Here is a 20,333-nt window from a genome sequence, read left to right as displayed (position 1 = left end):
CATAGTTTGAAATGTACAAATAAACATTGATATATGTTCTTATATTTTTCTAGTTTTCTTATCTTACCAATGTAAGGGACACGTGAAGGATAAATTTGGCTCAAAGACTGGAGCTGATTTGTAGGAACAGAAGTCTGTGTGTTGGAGTAGAACTTTAAAACAGCAGCAGCAACAACAACACAATAATAATAATGAATAATAATGAACAAGAACCACTTTTATTTCCTTTCATAGCCTTAAGAAATCCCAATAAATTTGGACAAAATAGGAGGAAAGCTCACCTGAAAAGTGTGTGTGCTACCTAGCAAACCAGGCTGTGTAGCAACATTGGTAAGGTTGGGAAGCACATTCGTCGGAAAAACAGGGTAGGGATGTGGAAGCGCTGAAAAGAAAAAATAGAGTACAGTTTAATACAGTTTAATGTGTTAGATTAATTCTGACTTACTAGAGTGATGAATTAAAGGAAATAACGACCATTATAAACAGTTTTCATAATTCTTCTGATGAAACATCGACTTACAACTTCTTGAATGGTACTGTTGTGATGGCCTGATGGCATCTATCGCTTTTACTGGCACAAAAGAACGAGGAGGAGGGTGGCACGAACTTTAGTTTTGCTATGCATGATGTCCCCCGGGTTAGTATAATGCGGATTTTTGAAGATGGACACTTTTCATTGCTTGGAAAGGAAAATCACTCTTCTAATTGACTTGCATTACACTCATGCCCCCTAATGGCCAACTAGAAACACTACGTGTCAATACAATGTGTTAAAATTTCTGAATAATATAAATACCGTTTCTACTTAGCAGATTTTCATTTTTTGCGGGTGGTTCTGGAACGCATCTCCCGCGATAAATGAGGGATCACTGTATTGTGAGGGGATTTATTTTCTTATGTGTTATGTATGGTTGGATGGACAAGTCTTCTGCCGTTGATATTTTTTAATCAATCAAAAAATGTGTGCCGTAAGTAACCTGTATCTCTGCTGACAAACTACAAATATGTCCGACCGGAAAGTGAGGCCTGCAGGGAGCGGGGTGTGAAGTATCTCATTTGTATTTAAACAGACCGTGCCAAAATGGCTTCCTCTGAAACACTCCTCAGATCAGGGGTAAAAGAGGGGCCTGTGATGCTATGATTATGAGGAACTCAGACAAAATCATTTCTGTTCGACTTTATATAGACCACAGCTGAATGAGTTAAATGTAAAACAGAAGTATTTGTAAGCATATGTCTGCACGAGCCTGGAAATCCAGACTCAATGCTGTACCAACGAATGAGTCTCGTGGGTTGTCTCATCAAATGCATTTCCAATGTAGGGTGAACCTGAGCAGACAGACTGCGAAAATAACCAATCAGGACGTCGAAACTACAACATCCACACAGATCTAAATGCTTCCAGTGCCATCAGCTGCTGGGGTTTCAATGACACTATGTAATTCTAGTTATTTAAAACTTAATTAATGCTCAATGATTATGTAAAGATACTTTCTTTTAGTAAGACAGAGGCCAGTTGTTTGCCTGCTTAACATGTTTTGGCAGCTTGCCTGTCTTACTAAAAGAACGTAAGAAAGTATCTTGAAAACTATTTTATCAAGTGAAGACAGTATGATCCTCAAAGAATTCACCAGTTCACCAAAGAATGCAAAATATATTCTAAACTATCATCTCTCCTGCACCATTTTGCGCAAGAAAGAAACATCTCAGCAAATAAACAAATCTTAACTGTATGGCTAGTTCAGTGACGTGCGGCAAGGTTCATGACAGGGGAGGCACTGACGTTGGCTCCTCCGAGCGAACCGTCTTCGGTTTAAAAATAATGATAAAAATTCAGCGATTTTGGTTCAAAATGATACAAAATTATTGAGGTTAAAAAGAAAATGACTTTATAATAAAAACAATTGAATTTGTTTTTCCCCTTTTCATGATGGCAGGGGAGGCCTCCTCTGACCGCACGTCCCTGGGCTAGTTTGGAACCAAGGCCCAGCCGCGATCAATGGCGTACTCTTGGGACCCACTTTATAAGTGGGTGTGGCTTGCCAGACGAATGAAACATTGATTAATGTGACAACTTTACTGATGTGAACAATTGAAAGGCTGTACTGCACACAGATTCTTGGTACTGGCTTGGTCTGAGACTTTCAAAACCAGATCCCAATCTGAATTTTCTTGCAGTAGTTAAAAGTTCTCAATGGGAAATTACCAACTTGAGCTACGGTGGTCATATGATTTCAGATACAAGTAGTTTCTCATTTAGGCTTTCTCTAAAAATCGCTCAATCCCTATAGGCATTGAATTGAAAACTGAACCTGGCAAGTCACTGACAAAGAATATGTGATATCAGCTTGATTTTATCACAATCTGGGTCACATCTTTAAAACAGTTGGTATGATTTTTCTGATGAATACAAATTTGAAACAGGAATACAACTGTATTTTTAAGATGGCCCCAAAGCACGGTGAATGAATTTGATTGAGCAAAAAAAAAGTTACCATGTGCTTGAACTGGGGCAGCAGAAGAGATCTGCACAGGAGATGATGCAACAGGCAGATTCTTGGCTCTAACAGTAGTATCCTGCACAAAATAAGATAGTGTCATTGACTGAAAATATTACTGTATATTAACAAGGGCTACTCGATACAGTAACCTCACCATTCAAGGGGCATAGTGACTGGACGAACTACAATGCATAAATTGAAGCTCATTGATAGGAATTTGAATTTTGTAAAACTTTCTTTTAACCCCCCAAATTATTCAAATAATGATAAACCTTCTAACCCACCCAAAGACGTTTAAAAAATAGATCCCAAACTGCAATTTGGCATGGCTCCATTGCATAATTAATTGGGTCATAGGTCAGTCAAGGACAGAAGCAGACCAAGTTTTCTGAGGGGTGGCAAGTGTGTTGCCTCACTAAGACTTACTCAATAAGATGACGCATTCGCACACGTGCACACAAAGGGTACATGCGTGCGTACACATTTGTGCAGACATGGGGGGTTCATTATGGTGATAAAGTTTGTGTGAAAGAGAGGCTGAACCCATTAGGACTTACTACCTTCAACAAATATAGACCGTATTTTCCAGTATCCATAGGGTGTACTTAAAAGCCTTTGATTGATCAAAACCGCCAGGGCACCTTATAACAAGGTGCACCTTTTGTGTGTGACGAATTCCAAAGTGTTGTTGTGCGGCTACCGACACGTGCATAATATGCAAGCTGACAGCAATCATAGAACACTACGTAATACACCAAATATGTAAAATGACAGCGATGAACCAATCAGAGACCGCAATCATAGAACACTACATAATACACCAAATATGTAAAATGACAGCGATAAACCAATCAGAGACCATCAAATATGTAAAATATGTACCCTGGAGCAGCAAACCAACCAGTGCACATTAGTAAATAGAGTACGTACTTAGTACCTCTGGCAAATATAAATACTACTCGTTTGTGCAAAACAAACAGCATCAGTTTGCCTAAAGACCCCCAAGACTAAAATTGACGAAGAGATACGTGGAACAATTCAAGGTATGGGCCATCAGTTACACAGTGGCTCATCGTAATAGAGCAGCCGTGAGAAAATTCAAAAAGTCAAAGTCAGCTTTATTGTCAATTTCTCCACATGCCAAAGACACCCAAAGAAACCGAAATTTCGTTCCCCCCATCCCACGGTGACAAGACATGGCCCACAACAGACAATCAAGTAAACAAGTAAACAACAGCGTGCCGAATAAATAATGAATAAATAACACAACAAATAAATAAATAAGAGGAGCAAAAAGGAGCAAGTGAGCGTACAGCAGACATTCCAGAAAATAGCGCAACAGTGCCGCACGCTACGCAGAAGGGGGTAGCGAGTTCAGGGTCCTAACAGCCTGGAGAAAGAAGCTGTTGGCGAGTCTAGTGGTGCGGGAGCGCAGGCTCCTGTACCTCTTCCCAGAGGGCAGAAGGTCAAACAAAGAGTGAGCTAGGTGACTCACATCTCCCGCAATCGAGGTTGCCTTGCGGGCGAGATGGGAGGTGTAAATGTCCTTCAGGGATGGGAGCGAAGCACCAATAATCTTACCAGCCGTATTCACAATGCGCTGCAGGGCCTTCAAGTTTTGTTCAGTGCAGTTACCACCCCAGACAGCGATGCAACTGGTGAGGACGCTCTCAATGGTGCCACGGTAGAATGTAGACAGGACTGCCTGAGGAGCACATGCACGCCTGAGCTTCCGCAGGAAGTACAGGCGGCGCTGAGCTTTCTTTGCCAGTGACGAGGTGTTTGCGAACCAGGAGAGGTCCTCACTGATGTGCACCCCCAGGAACTTGGTGCAGCTCACCCTCTCCACCACAGCACCGTTGATGATCAGCGGCAGGTGTTTTGTGTGACCCTTCCGGAAGTCAACGATTTCCTTGGTCTTGTTTACGTTCAGCAGGAGGTTGTTGTCCCTGCACCACATGGTCAGAAGGTCAACTTCCGACCTGTACCGAGTTCCGTCGCCCTTCGTGATGAGACCCACCAGAGTCGTGTCGTCAGCAAACTTCACTATGCGGTTGTCGCTGTAGGTCGCAGTGCACATCAATGAAAGCACAAAGCCGCGTAATTGCTGTAATTTCGAGGCATGTTTTGCTCAAATTAAACAATGGATGTGACTCAATTCACTCAGTCACTCTTACTTCTCAAGATGAATTAAACCGATATTTTGATAATTGGCCTTGCTCGTCATTGGCACCTATTTAAGGACACTACTGCAAGTCTTGATAAATGTACTTTTACCGATTCTGTAACAAAACTCTCTCCTTTCAAAACCACACTAAGAACATAACTAGAATTGCATTTTTTCACTACAGCAGTATTGCTAAGATTTGTCCCATTCTTGTGATGCAGAAATCATTAAATATTCGTTTGTTACCTCGCACCATTATTATTGTAATGTTTACTTATTATATTGCTGTTCTCCTTCATTTTTCTATGCTGGGCTGCTGAAACGAACACATTTTCCCGTCGTGGGTTCAGTAAAGTTCTACTTCATCTTATGTATTGCTCCCTGATCTTCAATATGTCTAGTACTAAAACTCTACAGTTGGCAAAAATAGGCTCCAGATAGACTCCTCACAAAGACAAGAATATTTCATCATATTACCCTGGTACAAGGCAATTTGCATTGGCTCCTCGGCCACTTTGGATGCTACTTCATGGTTCTGTTCCAAACCACTAAAATATTGCATGGCTTAGTGCTTTATCTTGTTGACCGAGTCGTACCATGTGTTCTGTTGCAAAACCTTCATTCTCAAAATGCTGGTCTTTTACTGACCCCAAGAGCCAAAAAGAATTCCACAGGTTCGAGAGCATTTTCTATTCAGGCTACAGAGCTCTGAATGTCCTACCCCAAGAATATCAGAGCCGCTACCTCAGTAGATACGTTTAAGACAGGATTAAAGACTTATTTTGACACTCTACATTGGCTGGTTTGACGACTGCTTCTACTCTCTCTTCCCCTCATCCCTGGGTTGGGGTGGGGGCCAGGTGGGGACAAAATTAAATGTTTTGTCTGGATTGTACACCAACTGAAGAGATCTGAGGTGGACCACCTCCTCAATTTTACTTCGCAACACAGAGGCGTCAACAAAGCCCTGGCTTCATTGTGTACAATGAAGAGGGCCGAGAAGTCAATGTTTATCATACAGTTATGTTTTCTCATGAAGATACGCCGTTTGGGAACTGGATGGATGCACAAACAGTCCCCTCCAAAAGTAGTGAAACATCAAGGTCAATTCCTTGTAAAATTCCTTCCTTGTGAATATCACACAAAAGCTGACCGCCGTGGTGGCCCCTCTTTTTAACAAGGGGAACTGGAGGATGTATTTCAACTCCTTTGGAGTAGTATGGTTTTCATTCTGATCTTGAATCAGTAGACCAGTTTTACACGCTCTACAGGGTCCTCGAGGATGAATGTGTTTTCGTTTACATGTGTGTAGACTTGGAAAAGGCGTTCGAGCATGTCCCTCTGTGAGTTCTGTGGAGGGTGTACAAGTTTCTGAACTCCCTGATCAGTCCGTATACAATCGATGGCAGACTTTGATATGCATTGATGGCAGTAAGTGAGACACGTTTGCCGGGAGGGTTGGGCTTCGCCAAGGCTACCCTTTGTCACCAAATGTGTTCATAACCTTTATGGACGCAATAGATACAAGTTGCGTGGGTCAAGTTTGCTGGTCTTAGAACTGAACTTCTGCTTTTCTCAGATTATGCATTTTTAATTAGCACGCTTATAATTTGGTTTAAAAAGTGTAATTCCTAATTATAACATCCATCCATCTCTATCACATATTCAAGTTGGGTCACAGGGGGCAGCATCATTAGCAGGGAATGCCAGACTTCCCTCTCCCCAGCCATATCGTCCAGTTCTTACCGGGATCTTAAGGCCAGGCCAGCCAGGAGTGTTCAGAGTGTCTTGAGTCCTCTGGGCTTTCTTCCAGTGGGACATGCCTGGAATACCTCGCCAAGGAGGTATCTGGGAGGCATTCTAACGAGATGGCAAAGCCCCAACATCTGGCTCCTCTCAATGTGAAGGAGCAGAGGCAAGACTTTGATCCCTACTGGTTGACAAAGAGTGGCTTGATACAAGGAATCCGACAGCTGAAACCCATGTCTTTCATGCGTGTCTTTGTGGTGGTTCTTGAAGCGTTGAATCCAGCTGCAGTCCACTCTTTGTGAATCTCCCCCCCATTCTCGAATGGGTTTTGTTTCACAATTCTCTCCAGGGTGTGGTTATCCCTATAGTTTGTACACTTTTTTTCTACCACATTTCTTCCCTCCCTTCAACTGTCTATTAATGTGCTGGGACACAGAGCTCTGCGAACAGCCAGCCTCTTTAGCAATCACCTTTTGTGTCTTACCCTCTTTGTGCAAATTGTCAATGGTTGGCTTTTGGACAACAGTCAAGTCAGAAGTCTTCCCCATGATTGTGTAGGTCTTCAGAACAAGACTGAGAGTTCATTTAAAAGCCAAAGTCAAAGTCTGCTTTATTGTCAATTTCTTCACATGCCAAGACACACAAAGAGATCGAAATTACGTTCCCACTATCCCACGTGACAAGACAGTTCACAATGTACATACAAGTAAAAAACATATTAAAAATAAAAGAAGAAGGCATAATCAATGAATAAATAAGAGTGATGAATAAATAATAAATAAACAAATAACACAATAAATAAGTACGCTACGCAGAAGGGGGAAGAGAGTTCAGGATCGTAACAGCCTGGAGAATGAAGTTGTTGGTGAGTCTGGCGGTGCGGGAGCGCAGGCTCCTCCACCTCTTCCCAGAGGACAGAAGATCAAACAAAGAGTGAGCGGGGTGACTCACATCACTCACAATCGTGGTCGCCTTGCGGGCAAGATGGGAGGCGTAAATGCCCTTCAGGGAGGGGAGTGAAGCACCAATAATCTTACCAGCCGTGTTCACTATGCGCTGCAGGGCCTTTATGTTGTATTCAGTGCAGCTACCACCCCAGACAGCGATACAACTGGAGAGGACGCTCTCAATGGTGCCACGGTAGAATGTAGTCATGACAGCCGGAGGAGCACTTGCTCGCCTGAGTTTCCGCAGGAAGTACAGGCGGCGCTGAGTTTTCTTCGCCAGTGACGCGGTGTTGGCGGACCAGGAGAGGTCCTCACTGATGTGCACCCCCAGGAATTTGGTGCTGCTCACCCTCTCCACCACAGCACCGTCGATGGTCAGCGGCAGGTGTTGGGTGTGACCCTTCCGGAAGTCAACAACAATTTCCTTGGTCTTGTTGATGTTCAGCAGGGTTATAATCAGGGTCGTCTTATATTCGGGCCAATATGGTAATGTATATAAATATAATGTACAATTTCAATTTTTGAATGCAATTATATTATTTCTTTTGCAGATTGTCTTTGAATGGTTTGTTGACCACATCCAACACCTGCAGCTGACTTGTCATTCCCCCCAGAATGATCACTAAGTCGCCGTTCATCGCCTTCACTTGTCTTTTGACCGGATCAGACAACTGTCCACGAAATGCATCCAAAATCAGCATGTTCCTCTTTTTTTCTGAGTCCCCTACGCCGTCTGCCCCATGCAACCTTGAGCCAGTCCACTACAAGCTCGGTCTCCATCCAACCCTTTTCCTGGGCATGTACAATAATGCCAGCTGGCATCGCCTCCTTAAGTACTGTCTTACGTTTTAAAACAACACATGGAGGGAGTTTGGTTCCGTCTGCGAGGCAGGCTAACATGACGGTAATGCGGCTCTTCTCATTTCCAATGGATTTTATAATAACAGATTTCTCACCTTTCTTGTGTACAGTGACAGGTGCTGGCATGTCAAAAAACACAGGTGTCTGATCAGCATTGCCAATCTGATCCAGTGGGTAAGAGTGCTTTTTCCTTACATAGCACTGAAAAGACAACAGATTCTCTCCAAAGTCAGAGAGCAGGCACTGGGCTAGACTTGATCTGCGTCGCAGCGTTAGTCCGTTACGCTGTAACATTAGTCCATTACGCCGCATCATTCTTTTACACCAGCCGAGGCTTGCTCTGAAGAAAGCGGTGGGTATGTTTAGCTCTTTGCTATTTCCACGGCCTTGAGCTGAATGACAGCTCTGCTGATGGGCATCCCGTCATTTCGTTTCTCGTCCACGTACGCGCACACCCTCCTGTCGAGCTCTTGAAAGCGGCCGCTCTGAGGACAACGGAAAGCTTTTCTCTGATTGTGAGCATTTTTTAGGCGATCTTTTTGGGCTCTCCATCTCCGTTTATTACACTCTGTGACACCATATTTCACAGCTGCTTTGCAATTATTTGAAGACTGCCTTGTTTATCACCATCATCTTGAAGTTTAACTTGAAGTACAACTTCTCCTCAGCTGCTGGTTAACCTGGCCGATCTTCAACCCACTTTTCGCCAGGTTGTCGCAATGTTTTTCCATTTTCTGTTATCTCTTCTCTTATTTTCTTCTCTTTTCTTTCTTACCGCTATTTTTTATTTTTAGTTTTCGTGCTACCGCTATTTTTATTTTTATTCTTCGGGACAGGGGTTTGCTTTGGATTGGGTAGTTAAGTTCAGCATTCGCTTTAAAGATTTCTGGCGCCATCTAGCGCGTATAATGTCTAGACCCCGAATGTAAGAGGACCCCCACGTTTACAGACTTATTTCATTGCAAAAAACACCGTCTTATATTCGGGCCAATTCGAGATGATTAAACTTTTTGACGATATTCTAATTTACTGGCGAGCACCTGTAGTACTAATCAATTCTAAAGTATGGAGTGTAAATAGTTTCCATGGGCTCACCACCTGTGGGAGGGGCCAAAGGGGGTCGGGTGCATTGTGAGCTGGGCGGCGGCCAAAGGCAGGGACCTTGCCGGTCCGATCCCCGGCTGCAGAACCTGGAATGTCACCACTCTGGCTGGAAAGGAGCCCGAACTGGTGTGCGAGGCAGAAAAGTTCCGACTAGATACAGTTGAACTTGCCTGCACACACAGTTTGGGTTCCGGTACTAGCCCTCTCGAAAGGGGCTGGACTCTCTTCCACTCTGGAGTTGCCCATGGTGAGAGGCGTCGAGCAGGTGTGGGTATACTTATTGGCCCCCAGCTGGGCGCCTGCACATTGGGGTTCACCCCGGTGAACGAGAGGTTAGCCTCCCTCCGCCTTCGGGTGGGAGGACGGGGCCTGACTGTTGTTTGTATCTATGCACCAAACAGCAGCTCAGAGTACCCACCCTTCTTGGGGTCCCTGGAGGAAGTGCTGGAGAGCGCTCCTTCTGGGGACTCCATTGTTCTACTAAGTGACTTCAATGCTCACGTGGGAAATGACAGTGAGACCTGGAAGGGTGTGATTGGGAGGAAAGCTTAAGCCGCATCGGGGCAAGATCTTTCAACAAGACAATGACCCTAAACACTACTCAAAATCTACTATGTTTTGTAAAGAAGAATGGTCTAAAATACGTTCAGCCACAGTCCAGAATCTAATTAGAAGATATAAGAAGCCTTTAGAGCAGGGGTGTCAAACTCATTTTTTTCACGGGCCGCATTGTAGTCATAGCTTCTTTCGGAGGGCCATTATGACTGTCAACCCAAATAAATGTATGAACACCTCATTTTATATTCAGTAAAAGTTACAGAACAAACTGAGAAATAACTCGATTTCAAATCAGACGAGTATAAACTGGCCAAATATTTAAAAAAATATATATATATTATTAAAAGTGAAGACAATTTGCAATTCTAGTAATGACACACAAATTTGATGCACAATTTGTCTTCGCGGGCCACATGGATTTGGCCCAGACGATTTGGCTAAGATGAAATTCCAAATTTCAAAGCTTGACATGGAAGACCTGAAGAAGGGGGCCTGAGTAGGGGTTACTTAAAAGTTAGTTTTTACAAATTAACTATTGTTAAATTGGTAAAGGGGAATTTGTTGGTTGAACCAGTAAACCTCCATTCCTGTTCCAAATTTCACCAGAAGATGGTGCCAAAGTCAGATTGACCTAACAAAGTAAATTAATAGTTTAAAAAGTCATCGATTAGATGAAGACTTGTTCTGAAGCACAGCAACACACAATTTTGGATTATGTTATATTATTTTGTTTTGCTATTATATACTTTGAAACTGCTTGAATATTTAATTTGCTAACTAGGGAAGCCCATGCTCATCGTTAGCTAATGAGAATGAGACATGTTAATCACAGTTAGAGTAAGCTGCAATATACTTTATTTTATTCTGCTTTGCAATACTGTATAGTTAGTAGCAACCTGAGCAGCATCATAGCGCTGATGTTTCATTTACACTTGAATGTATTAAGAGTTGAGCAAGGACAAGGGGCTGACAGTGATACCGTGGGTGGAAGGCTGCAATCCCACGCTTGAGCTTGACCTAGAGGTCACCAGCTTGTCAAAATATGTTTTAAAGATGCTTGAGTGTTTTAACCTGCTAACTAAGGGAATCCACCATCATAGTTATGATTATGTGTTAAATTGACTATTGTGAAAGTGTTATTATTGTCACGATGTTTGATCAGTATCAAACATGTATGTAATATTGATGTTCCATTTACACATGAATGTATAAATGTGAGTGAAGACAAGGAGGCGGAAAGGGTTAATGGTGATACTAAGTGGTGGAAGACTGAGATCCCATAAATGAGCGTGACCTCGGTCACGTTCATCCAGTTGAAGCCTAAACAAGATGCTGTTTGACGGAACACAAGTCAGAGAAAAAACATTTGCAAATGTCACGTTGATGGACAGTTGACAAGATTTGGGAGTGGGAAACAGGATGAAGCATCCCTGAGAAAATTGTTACTTCCGTGAGAACATGGTCACCTCATCTGGTTGAATCCGGTTGAGACCAGCCGAGATGCAGGTGCAGTCTCTTCTGGAAGCATTTGGGTCCTCTGAGGCCAATGTGTGACATCATGGAAAAAAACTGGTACGTGACCAAGCAGGCATAGTACCCACGAACTGGACTGGTATAAAAGGTTCGTTCGGACAAAGAGCAGCGCTCTCTCTCGCCCGGTGGGCTTTCCCCGTCAGGGGTATGACCCTGCGGCTACTGCCGTGGGTCGAGAACGCCGATTAGACAAAGATAGATTTCATTCTTTCTGAGATTAACCCAAGGTCCGTTAAGATAAATTTATACTATCTTCAAATTGGACTTAGTCAAATTTTAAGCTCAAAGACAGGCTAGGAGATGCAGACCTTGGTGCAGGAGAGAGGAGCCATTTTTAAGGCGTCGTCATCTCCATTCTTTAGGCCAGCCTGTTCTTTTAAACAGAATTCGGAACAAGGAGAACTGATCACTCGACTTTTCCACCAAACAGCATTTAGAGACCTCTAGCTTCACCCTTTTTTACTATATTTTTGAGTTTTCAATCGAGAGAACTTCGAGACTGAATAATTTTTTCTCTACTGAGAATGGTGAGTGGAAATTATTGTTAGTTGTTCGAACAATTGAAATTTGTAATTCTCTTTCTTGCTTATTCATTAAATTTCTACTTTATAATCATCTCATTTCAATTAATGATTATTTTGATCTTTTATGCTCTTTTGTTTGTTTGTTTCTCTATCATAGTCATACTTTAGACCGTTCAGTTCTTTTTTAAATGAAGACAGCTTTAATCCTTGACATCAGGGAGTGTCAGAATCTGGTTCGAAACCGTTAACTTAAGCTCAGCTAGTGTGAGTGTACGTTAGTGAAAATAAACGAGTTCCCGCGGTCTTAACAAAAACAGCTGAACTATTCCGAGCAGATAACAAAAGCAACAATCTTAATAGGAAAGGAGAGCCACTGAAACGGCCGCGATCGAGGAGATCCTGGGTCTCGACAAAGTAGTTAATCAATCCTCGGGTTTCTTTGATTTCAGCGGGACTGGCGTCCGAAAATGACGGAATTAATCTAACAATAGATTAGTTACCTGAACAGTGGTTAGACTCTGAACGAATCTTCTTTCCGTACCGGCTTAAATCAATTCTCGTCTCCCCTACAGACTGCGTTACTGCAGAGGGGCTAAAGTACAGAATTTTACCCTTTAAACGGAGAGCCGGTCACTTACATCAGATAAGTGCACGATTGACAGTATCAATGATTTTAAAAGGACAATTATAAAAATTAACAAAGCTGCCCAAACCCACTGCTCACCCACTGTATGTGGCTCTAGTTACAAAACAATGTGCACAACATATATCTTGACGCTCACCTCCAATTCAGAGTCGCTCGATTCAGGCTGACATGTTAGAAAGGGTAACATGGGCTGGCCCATCTTTGCCATTCGTGAGATCAGCTTGGCCTTCGTGGCATCTGTAGTCTGAATTTGGAAAAACAATTCACATCTTGAAATGGCTACAAAAAAACCTGATATGTTGACAGGTATAAGGTCAAGTTACTTCAGAAAATATCATTCAGACATTACTTACAGTGAGCTGTTCACTCAGGGAATCTGACTTTGCACGCAGAGGTGTCTCCCTAGGGGAGAAATCCCAGTGAAAAAACACTGATAGAAAATTGTATCACCTATTTTTTAAAGAGGCTTACCCTAGTTTGCCTGAGTCCAATGCAGCCGTTTGTACTGGTGGCTCTAATATCAGATTATCAACACTAAGAGTAGGGGAGAGAGTACCAGAATCTTTTGAACTCGCACTGGTCTGACCTGACCCACAGTCCTTGGAGACTTTCACCTAGGGCACATAAAAAAAAAAAAAAAAGAAAACAAATGCCCTGATGACAAGAAAAACTAGCAACAGATCAGTGCTACTGGTGTGTTTAAAATAATCAGGGTAACATATGTATATCTAAACAAAGTTACTGCTTTGTAGAAAAAAAGTCTTATGTGGCAGAATACTGTAAGAGCAAATTTATATGGATTAGCAGCAAAATGCATAGGTGCTCACCCGTCTTATAGCTGCTTCAAAAATTAGAGTGCTGTTGGCTGGGACACAATCAGGGACGCCTTGTGAACCATAAGCAAGGCTCGGAGGGACAACAATTAGACGACAGCCAGCCTTCTTCATCCCGAGCACCCCTTTCTCCCATCCCTACTCACACAACAACATAAACAAATGGTTTCAAGTGAGACAAAAGAAATTCTATGTGCATGCTGCACTTATTGGCCATTTCTTAACACCAAATTTATTATTTTAACCCATTTAAGCCGGGAGCCCATTACCGCATTTCAACCACTAGAGCCTGGAGCGCTGTTACACATTACCTTTAAAACTGGAATGCGGATGCATCGTTTTTGTTCTACTTAACTAATCCATACAACCATTTTCTATACTGCTTGTCCCCACGGGGGTCGCGAGCGTGCTGGAGCCTATCCCAGCAGTCATCGAGCAGTAGGTGGGGGGGCACCCTGAACTGGTTGCACGCCAATCGCAGGGCAAATAGAGACAAACGACCATCCGCATTCGCACTCACGCCTAGGGGCAATTTGGAGTGCTCAATCAGCCTACCAAGCATGTTTTTGGGATGTGCGAGGAAACCAGAGTGCCCGGAGAACACCCACACGTGCACGGAGAGAACATGCAAACTCCACACAGGGAGTGCCGGAGGTGGAATTGAACCCACACCCTCCCAACTGTGAGGCGGACATGCTAATCAGTGCAATCGCCATTTGCCTTGACTAATTCTCGAGTTAAACCTAATAATAATTAATCAAACGTATGGGGGCGCCATGGTGGACATCTCAAAGAAAAATACGTCAGAAATGCTTTTTACTTCATGTGAGCAAGTCCCAGAAACCAATGGTGCCTTCAAAAATAAGCTGGGAGCAGCAATGGTTCCCCCCACACTGTTCGGAAATTCAGTGTGCTGCTCAAATTTGCCATTCAAAAATGTAAACTGCAGCAAAAACAGAGTGCAGGAACGCAGCATTAGCAAACTGATCCGCAAATTATTTTTCCCATTACCGTATTTTCACGTTCAAAAGGCGCACTGAAATAAAAGGCGCAGTCTCAGTTGTGTGCCATGACTGTGTTTGACACATACATAGGGCGCAACGGCTCATAGTGCGTGAGTTTTATATACAGGACTGTCTCAGAAAATTTTAATAGTGATAAAGTTCTTTATTTTCTGTAATGCAATTAAAAAACAAAAATGTCATACATTCTGAATACATTACAAATCAACTGAAATATTGCAAGCCTTTTATTATTTTAATATTAACGATTATGACTTACAGCTTAAGAAAACTCAAAAATCCTATCTCAAAAAATTTGAATATTTCCTCAGACCAAGTAAAAACAAAGACTTATAACAGCAAAACAAAATCAAACATTTGAAAATGTCCATTAATGCACTCAGTACTTGGTTGGGAATCCTTTTGCATGGATTACTGCGTCAATGCGGCGTGGCATGGAGGCAATCAGCCTGTGGCATTGCTGAGGTGTTATGGATGCCCAGGATGCTTCAATAGCATCCTTCAGCTCATTTGCATTGTTGGGTCTAGTGCCTTTCAGCTCTTCACAATACCCCACAAATTCTCTATGAGGTTCAGGTCAGGGGAATTGGCAGGCCAATCGAGGACAGTAATGCCATGGTCAGTACACCATTTACTGGTGGTTTTGGAACTGTGGGCAGGTGCCAGATCATGCTAGAAAATGAAATCATCATCTCCATAGAGCTTTTCAGCAGACGGAAGCATGTAGTGCTCTAAAATCTCTTGGTACACAGCTGCGTTTACTCTGGACTTGATGAAACACAGTGGACCAACACCAGCAGCTGACATGGCTCCCCTAACCATCGCTGACTGTGGGAACTTCACACTGGATTTCAAGCAACTTGGATTTTGCTCCACTCCAGCCTTTCTCCAGACTCTGGCGCCTTGACTTCCAAATGAAATACAAAACTTGCTTTCGTCTGAAAAGAGGACTTTGAAACACTCTGCAATTGTCTCGTGCTTCTTTTCCATAGCCCAAGTCAGACGCTTCAGAAGTGGCTTGACCATGGGAATACGGCTATTGTAGCCCATTTCCCGGACACGTCTGTGAACAGTGGCTTTTGATACCTGGATTCCAGTTTCAGTCCACTGTCTTTGAAACTCCCCCAAATTCTGGAAGCGACTCTTCTTCACAATGCTGTTAAGGCTGCGGTCATCTCTCTTGGTTATGCAGCGTTTCCTGCCACATTTCCCCCTTCCAACAAACTTTTTGTGGCTGTGCTTTGAAACTGCACTCTGTGAACAGCTTGCCCCTGGAAAAATTTATTTTTGTGTCTTACCCTCCTGATGGAGGGTGTCAATGATGGTCCTCTGGACAGCAGTCAGATCAGCAGTCTTCCCCATACTTGTGATTTAGTTTACCGTATTTTTCAGACTAAAAGTCGCTCCGGAATATAGGTCGCACTAGCCATAAAATGCACAATAACGTGAAAAAAAACATATACAAGTCGCTCCGGAGTATAAGTCGCATTTTGGGGGAAATTTACTCGACAAAATCCAACACCAAGAACGAGCAACATCAGGCTAAACGATAGGTATGCTAATGTGACATAAACAGAAACAAAGAGCTGAGAACGGGCCTGACGTAACATTCAGTTATTTAAATAACTATTATATAAATAACACGTTTATAAAACAATCTGTGTCACTCAAATTCATTAAATCCATCGATCATCCTTTATGTCAACAATGGGTGCGCGCCGCTGATGGTGCTTGCACTTCAAAATATTCCACAGGCCCATATAACGATATATAAATTATATATCAAATAACTATTATATAAGCAATAATATTATCAAACCATCTGTGTCACTCCAAATCATTAAATCCATCGATCAAATTCCTCGTCCTTTGTCAACAACGCCGCGCGTGCGCCCTGACGTCAGCCTCGTCATTATTCCACAGATCTAGAATATAACTATATTGTAGCGTTAACAAAGTACAAGGACCCAAGCACCGGCGTCGACTTCCAGGCGTGTGGCGGCGTAGACTTCCATCCCCGGAGGTAGCACTTCAGCCACGGAGGTGGAAGAGAGCTCCATAGAATAGGACTGGGCATGCGTAAAAGCCATGTCTGAGCGCCATCCACCGTCCCCCGACAGCCACTCGGCCGAGCACCGGCCCCCGACTTCCATCCACGGAGGTGAAAGAGAGCTACGTAGAGTAGGACCGGGCGTGCGTAAAAGCCATGTCCGACCCCCATCCACTGTCCCCGTCACTTGAAATTCAAATTACAGTAATTCCTTGCTACATCGCGGTTCGTTTATTGCAGTTTCACTTTTTTTTTTTTTTTTTTGAAAATGTATGAAAAAATTCACATACAAGTCACCCAAACTATGAAAAAAAAAAACGCGACTTATAGTCCGAAAAATGCGGTACTGAACTGAGTATTTTTCAAGGCTCAGGAAACCCTTGCAGATGTTTCGAGTTAATTTGACGATTCAAGTGATTAGTTGAATACCCTACTAGTATACTTTTTCATGATATTCTAATATTTGGAGATAAGATATTTGAGTTTTTTTAAGCTGTATGCCATAATCAGCAATATTAAAATACTAAAGGGCTTGTGATATTTCAGTTGATTTGTAATGAATCCAGAATGTATGACATTTTTGTTTTTTAATTGTATTACAGAAAATAAAGAACTTTATCACAATATTCTAATTTTCTGAAACAGTCCTGTATACATCTACCTACATTAAGCCCTTTAACGTTGTCATGGCGCTCTCTACTACGTCCGCCTTACAACAACACACACATGGTGCCAACAGACACGTTAACTTCACTTGTTTTACATGTTTACTTTGAACGGTCGGTTCACACCGATGTCCAGCGGTTGGAGTTCCTTTGTCGTGCCTCCCGGAATGACAGCAAGCTCAGCGTTCATTGCTTCAATTGTTTTTTCACATCGGCTGTGACGCGCACACGCACACACAGTAAATCCACGCCCAGACTTCCCCCGTAAACGTTCTGATGGCAACAACAACAACCACACACACACACACAAGCAGACAAGTGTGCGCATTTAAAAATGAAGCGGGAGCAAAACTGAGTTTGGTATTCACATTTTTATTACCGGTAATGGTCATCAATTAAACCCATCGAAGTTCTCATCCTCCGTTTCCGAATTGAACAGCAGCTGCAGATGACAATATCAGGCGGGTTGAGTAAGTCATTTTGATGCTATGTGAATTGGATGGAAGAAACAATGAAGCAGCCACTTATTCGATTATTGTGTCCGGCCATGCTCTTTGACTTGTGACTGTGTGGATGAGGGGCTTCCACGAACTTCTGCCTTTCCGAATCAAATACAATCCTACCGATCCGTAACACTATAATAAAGAAGTCATAAAGACCAAACAGACAGAATTCTTATTATCAAACGCCTTTAAATTGATCACGGAAATTCATCAAATCATTTGCGCAAGTCATTTAATTTAGTACGGTCTTTATATCATCCATTTAAAATACTACTTGAAAATGTATTTACGACAAAAAAAATTGGGGTCAATGACCAAGCCGTGTTAGACAGAAAGTCGCGTGGAATCGAAGCATCTAAAATCGAGGTTCAGGTTTAGATTTAGGCACATGAATAAGAGTTCTGCACTTTCGTTATGAATAATCTTTAAACACTAGTGAAACTGTTCAATTTCTTGCATGAGAGATTCTTAAACATTGTTAGACATAGGACAATCTGCATGAGAAAAGAGTGGTGAATGGGCAGCAAGCAACTGTAGCGCTGATCATTTTGGAAGCGAACCTTATTAGGCATCAACATTGAGTTTATAATTAGGAGAGGAGAAAGCATGAAGCGTCCAGGGACTAACAAAAAGGGTTATTGTAATCACTAATGTTGCAAGAGGTGGTTTGAGGGGCGTTTGCAGGAATCAACGCTGTCCAGAAGATAAGCACCAATCCAAAAGAGGACAAGAAGACCAACAGCCCCCACCTGCTTACAATTGTACTGAGAGTAGGCAAAACTACCGGATTTTCTGGACTATAAATCGCTCCAGGGTACAAGTCGCACCAGCCATAAAATGCATGGTAAAAAAGAAAAAGACGTACCGTATTTTTCGGACTGTAAGTCGCACCGGAGTATAAGTTGCACCAGCCATAAAATGCACAATAAAGGAAAAAAAAAAACATAAATCGCACTGGATTATAAATTGCACTTTTGGGGGAAATTTATTTGACAAAATCCAACACCAAGAACAGACATAAACCAGCAACAACAGGCTAAACGATACGGTATGCTAACGTGACAAACACAAACGAGGAGCTGAGAATGGGTCTGATGTAACATTCAGTTATTCAAATAACTATTACATAAATAACACGTTTATCAAACCATCTGTGTCACTCCAAATCATTAAATCCATCGATCGAATTATTCGTCCTTTCTGTAAACAACGCCGTGTGTGCGGCGCGCCGCTGACGTCGGACTCGTTGTTGTCAGTTGCAGTTCAAATTATTCCACAGACCCATATAACAATATATAAACTATATATCAAGTAACAATAGTATAAACAACAATTTTATTGAACCATCTGTGTCACTCAAAATCATTAAATCCATCGGAATCTTCATCCTCTGTGTCAAAAAAAAAAAAAAAACAGCTGTTGACTCCGGAACTACGTGCGCTGCTGACGTCAGACTCGTGGTCAGTTACGGCACCAATTATCTACATAGATCTACATACGCACCGCACCCACCCGAAACCCCCACCCACCTAGAAACCTGCATCTCTACAATAAAAACATGGCTGGCTCACACTAAATCTTTTCTCACTATAACTGGACCCATCTCACTCACCATTGACTCCTCAACCATCACTCCCTCCCCTCTGGCACGCAACCTCAGCGTTATTTTTTACCCTACCCTGTCCTTCCACCTTCATGTCAGCTCTGTTGTCAAGACCTGCTACTTCCACCTCCTCCACAACGCCAAAATCCGACACTGCCTCTCCCTGCCGCTGAATTCCTCATCCATACCTGCATCTCATCCCGGCTTGACTACTGCAACTCCCTTCTCACTGGTATCACTGCTCACTCACTCCATAGACTTCAACTAGTCCACAACTCTGCTACCCGCCTCCTTACCCACACCTGGTCCTGCGAACACATCACTCCCATTCTCCACTCTCTTCACTGGCTCCCCATCAAACAGCGCATCATCTTCAAGATACTCCTCCTCACCTTCAAGGCCCTTCGCCACGTGGCTCCCCCTCACCTATTCGACTTCCTTATCCCCACCCATCCCCTCCAATCTTCCACTACTTATCATCTGACAGTCCCAAAAACCAAACTCAAATCCTTCGGTGACAGAGCCTTCTCCTGCGCAGCACCCCACAGCACCCCAACTCTGGAACTCTCTCCCACAATCTGTCTGCGACTCACCCTCACTCTCCATATTTAAGTCCCGTCTAAAAACACCTTTTTTCACAAGCCGACGTCCTTCAGACCTACCCATAACAAGTGTCCTGTTCCCAACTCTATCCTATTGTCTCCCCCCCTTATGTCCTCACCTTTGTTTCCCTGTATGCGTCTTTGGGTCTTTGAAAAACGCTATACAAATTGAATGTATTATTATTATTATGAAATTCAACTCATTTTTGTGTAAGTTTGATTTTCATGTCGGTGTGCACTTTCCTCAATAGAAGAAAAACGACCATGCATTAAGTAAATCGGGCATAAATAATTGGTAATGGCTGTGTGACGTGGAAGGCGATTGGCGCGTTCCCGCTCCTTGTAAATTTTTCCAACAGTAAGATAATGTGATTCAAAACAATACAGATTTTTTTTTTAATATATACAAGTAGGCCTACCTGTGAACGAAATAGAGAAAGACATAGACTCAGTGGCCAAAATGTC

At 42.8% G+C, this 20,333-nt stretch overlaps 1 protein-coding gene across 12 annotated transcripts in view; it reads right to left on the bottom strand.

Moving 5' to 3' along the window:
- fkbp15b (FKBP prolyl isomerase family member 15b) overlaps positions 1-20,333 on the bottom strand; it is a 115,832-nt gene that overhangs the window by 69,040 nt on the left and 26,459 nt on the right. For 9 of the 12 annotated variants that reach the window (XR_011086581.1, XR_011086582.1, XR_007490670.2 and 6 more), the window contains exons 9-15: positions 13,418-13,561; positions 13,062-13,204; positions 12,944-12,992; positions 12,727-12,834; positions 2,496-2,577; positions 282-382; positions 68-152 (exon numbers count right to left, since the gene is read on the bottom strand). Coding sequence is in view for 1 of the 12 variants with exons in the window: in XM_049764198.2 (XP_049620155.1) it covers positions 68-134; positions 282-382; positions 2,496-2,577; positions 12,727-12,834; positions 12,944-12,992; positions 13,062-13,204; positions 13,418-13,561 (694 nt within the window). In the remaining 11 variants the exon portion in view is untranslated. Of the gene's footprint in view, positions 1-67; positions 153-281; positions 383-2,495; positions 2,578-12,726; positions 12,835-12,943; positions 12,993-13,061; positions 13,205-13,417; positions 13,562-17,266; positions 17,494-20,333 lie in introns of those variants that run through there. The other 3 variants (XR_007490673.2, XM_049764198.2, XR_007490678.2) reach the window with 2 other exon arrangements.

Source organism: Syngnathus scovelli, chromosome 3, assembly GCF_024217435.2.
Source record: "Syngnathus scovelli strain Florida chromosome 3, RoL_Ssco_1.2, whole genome shotgun sequence".
Taxonomy (NCBI): domain Eukaryota; kingdom Metazoa; phylum Chordata; class Actinopteri; order Syngnathiformes; family Syngnathidae; genus Syngnathus; species Syngnathus scovelli.
This window is presented reverse-complemented; position numbering and strand designations above follow the sequence as displayed.